This window comes from Gallus gallus, chromosome 20 (assembly GCF_016699485.2).
Source record: "Gallus gallus isolate bGalGal1 chromosome 20, bGalGal1.mat.broiler.GRCg7b, whole genome shotgun sequence".
Lineage (NCBI taxonomy): Eukaryota > Metazoa > Chordata > Aves > Galliformes > Phasianidae > Gallus > Gallus gallus.
The window spans coordinates 10,861,150-10,874,927 of NC_052551.1; the positions used below are offsets into that span (position 1 = coordinate 10,861,150).

The 13,778-nt window shown below is 61.3% G+C and overlaps 4 protein-coding genes across 8 annotated transcripts; 3 read left to right on the top strand and 1 right to left on the bottom strand.

The window, feature by feature from the left end:
• The first annotated feature begins 116 nt into the window (after positions 1-116).
• On the top strand, positions 117-3,071 carry ZSWIM3 (zinc finger SWIM-type containing 3). Its single transcript, NM_001389634.2, has 2 exons — positions 117-305; positions 1,156-3,071. Exons 1-2 carry the CDS (start codon positions 151-153, stop codon positions 3,047-3,049), a joined length of 2,049 nt encoding a protein of 682 aa, NP_001376563.2. The 5' UTR covers positions 117-150; the 3' UTR covers positions 3,050-3,071.
• CTSA (cathepsin A) lies at positions 2,775-13,772 on the top strand. 5 transcript variants are annotated; one of them, XM_046902889.1, is made up of 15 exons: positions 2,775-2,975; positions 10,086-10,246; positions 10,352-10,463; positions 10,564-10,614; positions 10,859-10,945; positions 11,031-11,186; positions 11,445-11,536; positions 11,643-11,727; positions 11,860-11,951; positions 12,137-12,215; positions 12,336-12,484; positions 12,559-12,634; positions 12,730-12,819; positions 12,926-13,027; positions 13,152-13,772. In XM_046902889.1, the coding sequence occupies exons 2-15, from the start codon at positions 10,086-10,088 to the stop codon at positions 13,233-13,235; spliced, it is 1,416 nt and encodes a 471-aa protein (XP_046758845.1). In that variant the 5' UTR covers positions 2,775-2,975; the 3' UTR covers positions 13,236-13,772. The 5 variants fall into 5 exon arrangements, with proteins under 5 accessions (XP_046758845.1, XP_046758844.1, XP_024998030.2 ...); XM_046902888.1 differs by lacking the exon at positions 2,775-2,975 and adding an exon at positions 6,309-7,713; XM_025142262.3 differs by lacking the exon at positions 2,775-2,975 and adding an exon at positions 9,880-10,006.
• Positions 3,194-5,212, top strand: ZSWIM1 (zinc finger SWIM-type containing 1). The gene has a single exon (XM_004947201.4). The coding sequence runs from the start codon at positions 3,217-3,219 to the stop codon at positions 4,825-4,827; it is 1,611 nt and encodes a 536-aa protein (XP_004947258.2). The 5' UTR covers positions 3,194-3,216; the 3' UTR covers positions 4,828-5,212.
• On the bottom strand, positions 6,610-9,705 carry NEURL2 (neuralized E3 ubiquitin protein ligase 2). The gene is made up of 2 exons (XM_015296576.4): positions 8,709-9,705; positions 6,610-6,972 (listed from the first exon to the last, which is right to left on the bottom strand). Exons 1-2 carry the CDS (start codon positions 9,388-9,390, stop codon positions 6,857-6,859), a joined length of 798 nt encoding a protein of 265 aa, XP_015152062.2. The 5' UTR covers positions 9,391-9,705; the 3' UTR covers positions 6,610-6,856.
• Positions 13,773-13,778: the final 6 nt, after the last annotated feature.

A 13,778-nucleotide genomic window follows, 5' to 3' on the forward strand; every position in this document is an offset into this window, starting at 1 on the left:
CACCGGACTGGCGGCAGAAAACATTACGCTGGTTGGCCGGCCTCCCGCCAGTTGGGAAAGAGCGGCTATGATTGGTCGAACGCCGGGTAGGGCGGTGCCCCATTGGGTTGATAAGGGCGGCGGGCAAACCCTTCCCTCACTGATTTCGCCATGGAGCTCGGGGCGTGTTTCCGGACCTACCGGGAGTTCAAGGAGTCCCTCTGCGCCTACCAGCAGGCCTACGGCTCCCACTATAGCCTCCGCAGCTGCACCTCGGTGCGCTTCCACAACCGGGAGCACGGCACGGCCGTTCGCGAGGATGTGATGTAAGGCGGCCGCCTCCCGGCGTCGTGTAGGCCTTGGCCCGCCGGCGGCAGCACGTGCTGCTGAGCCTCTTCGCCCTCGGCCCTCGCCTGTCCCCGGGCTGAGATCCCACGTGCATGTGGCAGGGCCACGCCTGCCTCCAGGGAAGGCCACAGCAGCGGTGTCGCGGTGCTGGTGGTGTCACAGCCCTGCTGCTGTGAGGCGGGGCTGTGCCTCTGTCCTCACATGCACTCTCCATGCTGTCCCCTGTGCGGCTCTCTGCTGCACTGTGGTTGTTGCTCTGTTTTACTCTGCCTTTGACGTTCTCTCTGCCCCTTATAGTGAAACCTGCGTTTCTGGTGTTTGAGATGATGCTGTTGTGGCATTGCTAGCTACCGCTGCAGCCTTTTTCCACTGAAGTGGTAGCCTGTTAAGTGTTGGCATCCAGAAGTGTTCCCTGACTGCTTCTAGCCAACGTGTTGGAAAGGGTTTATCAGGATTCCTTCTCACAGTGCTGAGTTCCACAGACCTTCGTTGTCCCTGCTGGGACCAGGCCCCGCTCGTGGGATTAAGGATGTGCTCAGCCCTCTTCCTTAGAACATAACTTAATCTCATGTCCTAAAGCCCCTCTTGCCCTGCTCCTTTGGATACAGAGGTGCTTGGTGATGGTGGCTGTAACTCTTGGTTCCTTTGTTCCCACTGTTTGTGCTTATCCCAAGATTTCTGAGTAGATCAGCCTTGCAGGTGGATGTGTGGCCTTTTTTATGTTCACTAATTGAATGTAGAGCTGACGTGCTAAATAAGTCAAAACTAAATGCTGAAAAGCTAACAGCATTGTTACTCCCACCATTAACTTTTTCTCAACGTTTGCAGGTTCATGCAGGTGAAGTTTGGTTGTACCCGGACCCAAAAGTACAGTAAGAAAAGGAAGAAGCAGCCCAATCTGTGTCCAGCTTACTTTGTTTTGGAATATAATGAGGACATAGACCAACTTATGATCAGTGAGCTATGTAGTGACCATGTACACGTGGACACGGAGTTTTTCCTGACTGAAGGCATAACCAGAGGAGCCAGCACTACAGCAGACGGCAGCCCTGCAGTCAAGCTGCGCAGGCAGCAGGCAGATGGGACCGAAAGCTCCAATGAGGTGGGTGAGAACTTGCCTGAGGCTGACCAGTTTGTGGATGGAGCATCCGCCCTGTGCAGGGTCCCTGCACTCTCAGAGGCAGGGAAGGAAAATGACTCTTCCTCAGCAGCAGCCAGAGTCACTGAAGTAGTGAAAAACTGCCTGAACGCAGACAGCGGGGCACTGGCTTCAGTTGATGTAGGCAGTGACCAGGGGCTAGAGAGACTCAACTTCCAGACCAGCAAGATGAAGAGCTTATTTATGAAGTTTCCTGCCAGCCTTCTGTTGCACAGGGCGCGGAGCGAGAGAGGACATGTTCTCTATGTGCTCTTAGTAGAGAGTAAAGAGCGAGTGGGAAAGATCGTGCACTGGTCAGCCCTGAAAGCTGACACGGGAGAGAGCATCAGCAAAATGCTGACTGTTTTCAAGGAGTTCAATCCTGAGTGGCAAAAGGTGAAGGTTGTTTTTGTGGATGTGTCCTTCCTTCACAAAGCTGTCCTTCAGGAGCTCTTTCCTTTGGCTCAGGTGCTCCTTTCTGTCTACCACACTGTCCGACTGCTTGAGGAGAACGTGAATGCAGCAGGAATGCCAGAGTGTGCCAAGCACGAAATGAAGCTGGCCTTGAAGAAGGCAGTATTTTCCACTTCGGCTGACAGTTTGGACACCCTGTCTCAGATGATGAAGAGTGTTGTTAACACGGAGCTGTACAACTACCTCCAGGCCAACTGGTTCTCCTGTGAGCTGCTGTGGTACATGCATACCAAGAAAGGTCTTCATTCATGCAGTGCACACATTGACAGTCTGGATCTCATCACACACCGCCTATCTGCTCTCTTTGGCCAGCACTCCTCCTTGGAGGCAAGTGTTCTCCATTTACTGGAGTGTGCGGAGTGTCTCGATTCCAAACTTCTGGAAGGCTCCAACTGGAGTCCCTCATGCACCAAGGACTGTCAGAGAGGCTTCCAAGAGAAACCTGAAGCGCAGGTGTGTGCTGCCACAAAACCAGACCCTCCTGTTGTCTCACAGGTTCCAACTGAGCGGCCTGAGCCTCCCAGGCACGTGGTGCCCAGCGTGGTCGTGGAGGGGCAGGGCTGCATGCTGGAGGCACTGCGGGACAGCTGCACAGCACTGGACTACCAGCTGTGCTCCAGCGAGTGGGAAGTGGTGCAGATGTCCACGCAGCTGATCAGCGCCGTGCCGGGCGGCGTGGAGGTGCGGCTGCTGGAGGACGCGCACCGGGTGCGTGCCGACCGCTGGAGCTGCAGCTGCTACTTCCACCACCGCTACCGCCTGCCCTGCCGCCACGTGCTGGCCGTGCTGCACGCCGACCGCAGGAGCGTGGAGAGCGGCATGGTGGGCCACCGCTGGCAGAGGAAGTACCAGCAGAGCGCGGCGCCCGCAGAGATGCCGCAGCACGGCGGTACCCCGGTGGAGGAGGAGGGCCGGCGGGACCGGATCCAGGCGCTCAGCAAGGAGCTGGCCAACCTGCTGCTGCAGAGCGACGGGACCCAGCTGGAGGAGCGCAGCTCCGCGCTCAGGGCCATCGTGGACGCCTGGGCCGAGGCAGGTGGGGGCAAGGAGCACGGTGCGGCGGCGGGCCCGGCCGTGGGGGTGAAGCAGGAGGCGGCGGGCGCGCCGTGAGGGGCCGCCGGGGTCGGGCGCGTTCCCCTCCGCTGGGCGCGCGGCGCCGCCTTCTCCGCGCGGGGGCGCTGCGGCGGTGCGCGCGTCGTGACGTCAACCGCGCGCCCGGCGCTGATTGGCCGCGTCGCGGGGGCGGGGCTGGGCGGGGTGCGCGTGGCTGTGCGACCATGGCGGAGGGCGCGGGGCGCGGGTGCATGGTGTCCTACGAGCTGGACGCCGAGGGCCGCATGGCCTCCGTCAGCTTCCAGAGCGCCGCGATGGGCGCGCTGTTCGCCCGCTTCCCCCAGGCTCTGCTGGTGCACCGAGCCTGCGCCCCGAGCGGGCGGGCGCTGTACATCTTCCTGGCGGACGGGCCGTGCCTGGCGGTGCGCGGGGCCGCGGGCAGGGTGGTGCACCTCGCCGTGCCCCGCGACGAGTCGGCACGCGGCCTGGCCCGCATGTGCGAGGCCTTCCGGGCGTTCAACCCCGCCTGGTGGCGCACTCGCGTGCTGCTGGTGGGCCCCGACCTCCCCGAGCCCGTGGCGCTGGGCCAGGCCTTCCCCGCGGCCGAGGTGCGCCTCTCAGCCTTCCATGTGTGCAAGCACCTGCAGGAGCAGATCCACCGGCTGGGCCTGGAGCACCGGGCCGAGCAGCTGCTCCTCAGCACCCTGCACGGCACCATGTGCAGAGCCACGGAGAGCAAACGCAGGGAGATGCACCGCGTCCTGAGTGAGACGGTACCGCCAGACCTGCTGCCACGCTTCCACGCTCACTGGCTGCTCACCGATAAGATCTGGGCCGTGCATGGGGAGAGGAGCTGCAAGAAGAGCTGTGACTATTTTATGGAGCTGGAGACCGTCACCCAGGGCTTAAGCCAGGTTTTCAGTGCTGAGCTCTTCCTGGAGACTTGCATTGCCTCCTTAGCAAAGTACTGCCAGAAGTGTGTTTCTGAGAGCCCTCTCGATGACACTGTGTGCTCCACTGCCTGCCCTGATCACCGTGCGGCTTCCCAAAGCTCACCCACCTCGAATTCCCCTCTCCAGCCCCTGGCAGTGTGTCAGGATCAGCCATCCCAGTGCTCTGTCCAGGACTCTCCCACAGCAACGGCAGCTCCGCAACTCCCAGTGGCCCTCCGCAGCCAGCCTGCACCTTCCCAACCTCTCCTCCAGAGTGGGTCTGTGAGCACTTGCTCCTTGTTCATTCCTTCATCTCCTGCAATTAAAGTGGAGGCCACAGAATACCCAGAGGGGGACAGCGACGAGGAGATGAACCAAAGGGCTGAAGAATGTATCATGCAATCTTTGTCTGATATTTGCACAGAGTCCGCTGCCAGGCTGTGCCTGAGCGAGCTTGCAGTGGTTCAGAAATCTGTACAGCTGATAGGCACCAGTGTGGACGCTGTCAATGTGCAGATCCTTGAAGATGCTCACAGAGTGACTCAGGAAGGGCTGGGCCACTGCACGTGCCACTTCAACCAGACATTCCAGTTGCCCTGCCGGCACATCCAGGCTGTGCTGAACTCAGAGAGAAAGACCTTGCAGCCTGAGATGCTGGGGAGGCGGTGGCAGAAGGGATGTGACCCCACCCAGGGCATGCAAGACAGTGTTGACCACCTCCTGGAGGACCTGGAGAGCCCTTGGGATGAGTCTCGGGACAAATTCCTGGCTGTGTCCTCGCTCACAGCAGAGGTCAGCCGGCTCCTCGCCTCTTGTAGCACAGAGGAGTTTGAGCTCCGGTGCAGCACGCTGCGAGCGCTGGCTGACAGCTGGATTGGGCCCTACATGCAGGTGAAACTCTAGTATGGGACAAGGAGCCAGGCGTGAGGCTGGAACTGCTCACAGCTCTGCCACATCCCTCCTGCTTTTATTGCTCCCTTTACTCAGACTGTTCTGCACGTGAGTTAGAGGCTGACTGGGCTGCTTCGTGAGTGAGCATCCACTCCTGCATGGGGGAGCTGTGGAGCTGGTTTACAAATTCCCGACTGGACTGTAATGGGTAACAAGCTGCTGACCTAACAAGCAGGAAATGCATGGAGCGAGCTGAGGGTGGTGTGGGGTAGGAAGTGATAGTTCAATAATGTGATAAAATTATTTGATCTTTGGCCAGCACCTTCAGGTCCTTCCAGCATCCGGCTGTGAGGGTATTGTGCAACAAAGCCAATAAATGGGCCTTTGTCACTTTGGAGCTGAGTCTGTTTCTGAGGCCATCCTTCTCTGCCAGAGGGCAGTGAGGCTGCTTGCTTGGGCAGGGTTTTTAACATCTTTCCTTGGTTTCCAGGTCTAATTTCATTGCCTGCTAATTAGGCGGGTGAGCCTGTGTGTTAAGGAGCAGCAGAACCTGAGGGTGGCGATCTCTGCTGCTGGCAGTGCTGCTTAGTGCTGCCTGTGCTGCGGTGTTTGTTTATCTGGTTGTGGCAGCTGCTCTTAATTATTCAGAAAATGGAACCACCCTCCCTCCTGCCTGCTGGGGGTCACGGCAGTACAAACAATGCTTCTGCAAAGTGCAGAGCAAACGCTTTGAGCATGTGGGGTGGGGGAGGAAAAAACACTAAGAAGAACAAACACTTGTTCACCCCAGCCTGCAGAAGCTGTCGTGCAGCTGGTGAGCTGCCAGCCCCCTTCCAACCCCTTGGCTGTGTCCTGGAGGATGTGCTGGGGACATCTGGTGAGGAGCAGAAAGCACCACAGACCTCTTTTGAGGGCTGTAATTCATTAGTGCCGTGTTTCCCACAGTTGGTGCTTCCCTAACACTCAGGTTTTAGGGTTGGCCTGTTGCAGTAGAACTGCTGTGTGGTTGGGGATTTTCTCTCGTTGGAGGGTATTGCCATGTTGTATGATAATATCAAATCCCTCTGTCTAAATATAGCATAATGTTTCCTAAGACGCCTTTCTGTAAGCTTAGAGCTGTGTGTTCTGGCTGCTCCTGGAGTGGTCTCCTCAGGGAAACACAGCACAGGCACACAGTGAGCCAAGGCTGGGACCAGGAGCTGAGCTGGGGCTGCCAGACCTCCCCCAGCTCGCTGTGACCGGCTTCAGGGCCATAGGCATGTGCACGAGGAGCAGCCACTGCTGGAGCTGCTCCCTGCACGTGGTGTATGGACAGCAGTCCGACCCTTCCGCCTCTTCACAGACAGCACAGGAAATAAGTCATCCCGTTCTCAGTAAACATGTTTCTCAAGAGTGAAACTGCGTGGCTGAGACAGGGCCCAGCTGCAATTTACCTTCCACGTGAGCAGGGAGCCCTGCAGCCCTTTGTGAGGGCCCGTTGCTGGCAGCACAGCCTCCCCAGGCTGCCCTCTCACTGCTGCAGGCTGCTTCCAGCCAGAAAGGAGCCTGGGCTGGGACAGCTGGTCCTGTACTTGCCTCTGGCAGTGCTCTGAGCTTGCCACAGCACTGGAAAGCAGTGCCCCAGCACATGGCATCCCATACACACAGGCATCCATCCCGCAGCCTTAGGGCTGCTGCTCAGGGCAGGCAGACCAGGAGGACCCACAGGCAGTGCTCAGTGCCCTGCTGTGGACCCAGGAAATTGTAGCTTTGTTCCTGGGCTCTGTGCACCGGCACCATGCGGAGAGCTCAGGCTGTGCCTTGAAGTGCTTTATTACTCACTCTCTTCTGTGAGTGGGCAATGAGCCCAACCGTACAAGAATTTGAGTTGGAAGAGACCCCTGAAGGCCATCTAGTCCAACTCCCCTGCAGTGAACAGAGGCACCTACAGCTACATCTGGTGCTCAGAGCTCCAACCGTACCCGTTCACACAGAGGAAAGTCTCTCTGGCATGCTCTGGGGGGCTGGGGGCTGCGTCAGGCCATGCAGCACCCTCAGTTCCTCACTCGTGTTGGCAGAAGTGCTTCAGCATGGGGGGTAGATCCAAGCCGTCGATGGCCAGGCGGTGCACAATGTGCTTCTGGATGACCAACCGGCAGAGCGTCTGCAAGGAGGGGACTGCAAGAGAGCAAACAGAAGGAGCTGGGGTGGCTGGGACAGCAATGTTGGGAGTGTTGTGCGTAGGGATCCCTGCCAGCCCCTCACTTTTGGGCAGCGCTTGGGGAATTTTCTGTTGTGGGCAGCACTCCTCCTCCTGCAGGGCTCTGCTGAGGGAGAGCTTCACCCTGCAGGGTCCTCATGCTCTGCCCAGGCTGGAGCTCCTGCAACAGGCTGAGGCTGCAGCCAGGCTGAGCGCGGTGGCCCTGCAGTCATGTGCCTACGCAGTGTGTTACCGTGGTGTTTTGCATTTGTTTTCTCTCGGGGCTGCCACATGGTTCCTCCATAGACCCGCGTGCCCACGCAGTGATTTCCTTTCATCCTCGTCCCCTCGGTGGCCTGTGTGCACACCACGCTGCACGATCAGCCTCCCACTGCAGGGGAGACTCACATGATGCTCCCGGGACGCGTCTTCCATTGCCCCCCCCGATCCCTGTGACACACGCCGTGGGCGGATTCCTCCTCTATGAGCTGTGGGAAGCCCCCAGCAGCGCAGGGCGGGGGGGCTGACTGCGGTGTCACGCAGCGGAGCGGGGCCCTGGGTGGTGGCCCAGCTGCTCCGCTCTCACGTGGCCACCAGCACGAGGCCTCGGGGCAGCGCCAGACAAAGCAACGTTGTACCCAGCACGGCCCCGGCCTTGGGCTGCTCCTGGATGTCTGCAATGCTTATCGTAGGCCGGGGTTCGCAGCCCTGAGTGTTTGGTGAGCAGCAGCATGCCCCCCTCCCCCCTGCAGTGTCGTGTCTCCTGCCCTTTGGCTGCGGGGTTTCACTTCACCACCTGTACCCCAGCAAAAGCAGAACTACACCAAAACTGATTTAGAAAGCCAAGGGAAATGCTGCAGAAAGAGCAGCTGCTGAAATCTGCGGGCAGCTGGCACCGGGTTGCTCACTGCCCCTGGTGCACGGCTGGCATGGCCCTCACCTCATGCTGTGTGCTGCTGGGAGCCCTTGCTGCTCCCCCCCCCGCTGCTTCTAGCGGGAAGCAGCCGGCACAGAGAATGCCAGACCTCAGCCTTGAGAGGCTGAACTTGGGGCTGGGGTTCCCTGTGCAGGAGTCACTCTGCTGTAGGCCTGGTATCTTCTTTGTTTTCTGTCTCTGGCCTTGTGCCCGCTATGCCAAGACCTCATTATCCCCCAGTTATGTAAAGCACAGGTGGCACGGCAGCGTGATGGTGCCCCAGCCATCAGCACCCAGGTACTGTTTCTTCTGGTTCACATCCCTCATCATCCTGAGCACCTGCTTATTTTTCCAATATGCTTCTAATTAGCACCTATTAGCTGACTGCTCGCAGGAGCTTGTGGCTGTGCGGGGCTGCCTATCCCAGCCCCACCCTGCCTGGGGACACCTGGATGTTGCCCAATGGCTGCAGCACCGCGGGGGTCAGCCCTGGATCTGCTGCTGCAGCCCTGGCTCTGGGTGGGGTGAGGCTGGGGCAGTGTGCAGTCAGTACAGGGCTGGAGGGGGACTTTGGGCCGGGCCGGGCCGGGCCAAGCCGGTGCTGGAGGTGCTGCCAGATGCAGTGGGGGGTGCAGGAGCCAAACCACATCCCTGCCACAACACAGCTTCTGGGAGGCACTGCTGCTAGCGGGGCCTCACTGCACTCTATGGGGACTTGGGATGCCCCCCCCCCCACCCACGTCCCGTCCCACTCAAATGCTGCCCCCCAGACCGCGGGGTCACCATGCAGATACCCACAGCCGTATTCCACCTGGATCACACGGACGCTTTTGGTGGAGGCGAAGACGTCAATCACAGCATAGAGCGGCCGCGCGGTGGGCAGGCTCCGGGCGCTCGGCCCCATGTCCTCTCCGTTGATGACGATGTGCATGTCGGCCGTGCCGTCGGGCCGCGGGGCGTACAGCACGCCGATGCGGCTGCGCAGGGCGGTGGGCGGCAGCACGTTGGTGCGGTACAGCTCATCCAGGAGGTGGCTGTAGCGCCCGGGACGGCTGCGCCCCACCAGTTTGTCGCGGGGGATCCTCACGCCGTCGATGCGCAGCTCGGGCTCCCAGAGCGGGGCCGGGGCCGGGGCCGGCTCCTCCTGCCCATCGACCGACACGCGGTTGTGGCTGCGGGTGATGGCGAACACCCAGGAGTCCCCCAGGCTGACCAGGTCAGGCAGCGAGTACTCGGGCACGGCGCCCAGGCTCTGCGGGTCGTGCGCCGTCAGCCCCACTCGCAGGTGCCCGCACCAGCCCAGCTCCTTCTCCTCGATCTCCACCAGGAAGATCTGTCCGGGTGCCAGCGGCTCGTGGCTGAAGCACAGCGCGTTGGCGAAGCTCTCGACCCGCGTGGCCCGCGTGCGCGAGGCGTCCAGGCGCACATTGGCGCCGTGCACGCGGTGGAAGCGGGTGGGAGAGTGGCCCGGAGCCGCCATGGCCGCGCCGCTATTTTTAACCGCGCGGCGCCGGGCAGCTGCTGGCAGGCGGCGGCTGGGGCCGGTCCGAGCGCACGGGGCCCCGCGGGAGGGCGGCGGCGGCGGGGGGTGTTCGGTACTGCCCACGGGGCTGTGCGGGACGGGGACGTACAGGGACGGGGTCCCGGGCTCCCCGCTGCTCCCCGCTCCATGCCCTACGTCGGGGATCCCCCCCCGGTGTCAGCGGGACGCGCGGGGCGCTGCGGCAGCCCCGGGGCTGTGTGAGCCCACGCGCAGGGGCCGCGCCCGGGCCGTGCAGCCGCCGCCCCTGAGTGCGGTGCGTGGCGCGGGCGGTCGGTTCGTTCCCACGTGCGCGCGCGGCGTGGAGGGGCGTGGCCAGCCGCCGAGACGGCGCGCCGATTGGCTAAGGCTGTCCCCGCCCCCTCCGCGAAGCCCCGCCCAACGACACGTGACCGCTCGGAGGTCATATGGGCGCGGGTCATGTGCCGCGGGGCGCTGCGACTGCGGGGTCGGGGTGCGGGGTGAGCGGGGTGAGCGGCACCGGGCGTGGCGGAAGGGATTGATCCCGCTGGGACCGTGCCGGCGGGGCCGGGACCGACGAGGGTGCACCGCAGCGGTGCGGGGCGGCGGAGCACGATGCGGTTCGTTGCGCGTGTCCGGGCCCTCGGCAGCGCCCGTCTCTGTGCTTCCCGCAGATGCTGCCGCTGCTGTGCGCGCTGCTGCTGGCGCTGGGGCCGGCCCACGCCGCGCCCGCGGGCCACGAGGTGACGTACCTGCCCGGGCTGCCCAAGCAGCCGTCCTTCCGCCACTTCTCGGGGCATCTGTGCATCGGGCCGACGCAGCGCCTGCACTACTGGTATGTAGGGCCGGGCTGGGACGCGGTACCGGTACGTGGTACCGGTACGTGGGGCCGGTGCTGGTGCTGGCCGGGCACTGGGCGCTCACGTCGCACACCCCGCAGGTTCGTGGAGGCCCAGAACAACCCGCAGGGCAGCCCTCTGGTACTATGGCTGAACGGGGGCCCTGGCTGCAGCTCCATGGAAGGCTTCCTGAAGGAGCACGGCCCCTTCCTGGTCAGTGCTCGCAGCTGTCTGGCGGCTGCTGGGCTCCGTGATGCGGGCAGTGCCTGGGGCCCCGTGGTGTGCTACGTATCAGTCTCCACTTCCTCCTCAGGTGCAGCCCGATGGGGTCACGCTGAAGTACAATGACTACGCCTGGAATAAGGTACGGGTACTGCCGCGGGCGGGGAGCGGCTCCTGCCCCACCCAAGCTGTGGGGAGCTGTGGCTCTGAACTGCTCTGCACTGCCCCCCACACCCCTCCAGCTCACTGCAGAGCAGAGACGAGGTGCTCATTGCAACACTGGGGTGGGCCATGCACAAACAGTGCCGTAGGTGAAGGCCGTTGGGCCTCTGTGTTGGGAGCTCCCTGGCCTTCCGTGCTCGCCTACCCCTCTGCTGTCCCCACAGATTGCCAACATGCTCTACCTGGAGTCCCCTGCAGGCGTTGGCTTCTCATACTCCGAGGACAAGAAGTATGCCACCAATGACACCGAGGTGAGCGGTGAGGCTGTTGTTGCAGGCCCAGCCTGGAGCTGCTGGCCCAGTGCCATCCCTCTGATGCCACCCGCTGTCCCTGCAGGTCGCACACAACAACTACCTGGCGCTGAAGGAGTTCCTGCGACTCTTCCCTGAGTACTCCAAGAACGACCTCTTCCTCACGGGGGAGAGCTACGGTGGTGTCTACATCCCCACGCTGGCAGAGTGGGTGATGCAGGACCCCAGCCTTAACCTCAAGGTGAGGGCACGGCCTCGCTGGGGCTCAGCACACCATGTGGGGGCAGCCCCAGCCCCGCAGCCTTTCATCTCCCTGGGTGCCGGCGGTGAACGTGTTCTGCTGCGTGAGACTGAGGAGTGCTCCCAGGCATCCATGGCCTTTCCTCTTCCCCCTGTGAAGTAAACAGGGCCACATCTGCTTCCTGCCTGACGCCGATGCTCTGTGGCTGCCCTGTGAGGGGCTGCCACACCACAGAGTTGTTTTCTTATTGCCCCGCAGGGAATCGCTGTGGGAAACGGCCTCTCCTCCTATGAGATCAACGACAACTCCTTGGTGTACTTTGCCTATTACCACGGCCTGCTGGGCACCCAGTGAGAGCGGGGGAGCATGGCTGGGGGGGGGAGCACTGCCGGTCCCTGTGGCACAGGGCAGGCTGGGCTCTGGTGGATCGCTCCAACTCTTGGTCTCTGCCTGCAGGCTGTGGAAGGACTTGCAGACTTTCTGCTGCTCCGAAGGGAAATGCAACTTCCATGACAACTCCAACCTGAACTGCACACTTAAGGTGAGGGAGCTGGAATCCCCAAGCCCTGCTCCAATTCCTGTGAGCAGCAGCACTGTGCTTGGCATTGGGTGCGTGCCATGGTCCCTTCAAGCACTCTGCTGAGTCCTGAGCCCTGCTTGTGGCTCATTGCAGATGGCAGAGATGATTGAGATTGTAGAGGAGTCTGGACTCAACATCTACAACCTCTATGCCCCGTGTGCTGGCGGTGTTCCTGGAAGCATGAGGTGAGAGTAGCAGCAGCAGCGCTGTCCCCAAGCACAGGCAGCATGCAGATCCCAACAGCAGTTGGGGGCTGGCAGAGACACTGCTTCTATGGCCACTTCTTCCTGGTGGTGGGCCCTGGGCCGTTATCCCAAGCCCTCACTCCTCCAGAGCTCTCACCCCATCACCGTGCTTGGTCTGCCTGCAGGTACGAGGGTGACTATCTCGTCACACATGACCTGGGAAACTCCTTCATCCGGATGCCAATGAGGTTCTCCTGGCGCCAGGTGAGTGTGGGCCCATCACAGTGCACTGCCAGCGCCCTCCACCTGCACAGTAGGGGATGGGGCAGCTGTCCCTGTGGGCAGCGCTGAGGTGCTGCTGCAGGGCTATCCCAACTCCCCCAGAACCTGTTCCGGATGCCTGTAGCCCGCAATAAGGTGCGGATGGACCCACCGTGCACCAACTCCACAGCACCGACCATGTACCTGAACTCCCCAGAAGTGAGGAAGGCTCTCCACATCTCCCCCGATGCCCCAGAGTGGCAGGTGTGCAGGTGAGCAAGCCACAGGATTGGGGCTGAGTGTGCAGCACAAGCGGCTGCTGAGCCCACTGCTGCTTCTTCTGCAGCTTCGAGGTGAACCGCAGCTACAAGCGCCTGTACATGCAGATGAATGACCAGTACCTGAAACTTCTTGGAGCCATGGTGTGTATGTGTGGGGGGAACACACAGCCCATGAGAGCAGCTCTCCCAGATAGGGCCATGCCCTGTGAGGTGCTCATGCTCTTCCTGCTCTGCAGAAATACAGAATCCTGGTGTACAATGGGGATGTCGACATGGCCTGCAATTTCCTTGGGGATGAGTGGTTTGTGGATTCCCTGTGCCAGAAGGTAAATGGGCAGTGAGATCTGGGCTGGTGGCCTGGATCAGCCAGGCACAGGGGGAAGCAGTGGGGTCTGTGGGGCTGAGCACTGAGGGCGCTGTCTCTATTCCCAGGTGCAGGTGGCTCGCCGGCCTTGGCTCTACACTGTAGGAGGTGAGAACCAGATCGGGGGCTTCGTCAAAGAGTTCACCAACATTGCCTTCCTCACTGTCAAGGTAGGGCTGAGGTGGTGCAGTGCAGTTGGTCCCAGTGTGGTCAGACACAGCTGACACAGGTGCTGTGGGCCAGGTGGTGGTGGCCCCACGGAGGGCACTGACTGCTGGCACCTGTTTCCTGCAGGGAGCTGGCCACATGGTGCCTACAGACCAGCCCCTCGCTGCCTTCACCATGTTCAGCCGTTTCATTAAGAATGAGCCGTACTAGGAGCTGGGAAGGCTGTGCCCAGGGCCTCGGGCTGCCTGCATACACCAGTCACCTCCTGCACAGCTCATCCTCACTGCCACTCAGCTGCACCGGGGCTCCCCTGTGTCATGAACAAAGTCACTACTGCAGCTGGTGGGGATCCCCCCTGGCCCCAGCTCAGCCTGGAGGTGGGCTTTCTGCAGGCTGCAGGGAGAGGAAGCCCCGGGACTCCATCCCTGCCAGCAGCTGCAGCTGTTTCTTTGCTGTGGCTTTCTGTCTCTGGAGGCAAGTACTTCCCTCTTGGGGTGGGAGCAGTCCTTACCACTTCCCCATGCCCTTTGGCCTCTGCACGCACATGGCCTGGGCAGGCTCTGAGCCAGTTGCTCTCTGCTAAGCACAGTTGATGTGGTGGCTGTGGGCTGCCCTGCAGGGGCTTTCTGCTCCCCTTGAAACCACTTCCAACCTGGCCTCAGTGAAAGGCAACTTACAATAAAGACAATCTCACTGCCTAGGTCACACAGTGCTCTTGGGAACCCGCAATAAACTCTGAATAAGGTGGTCCTG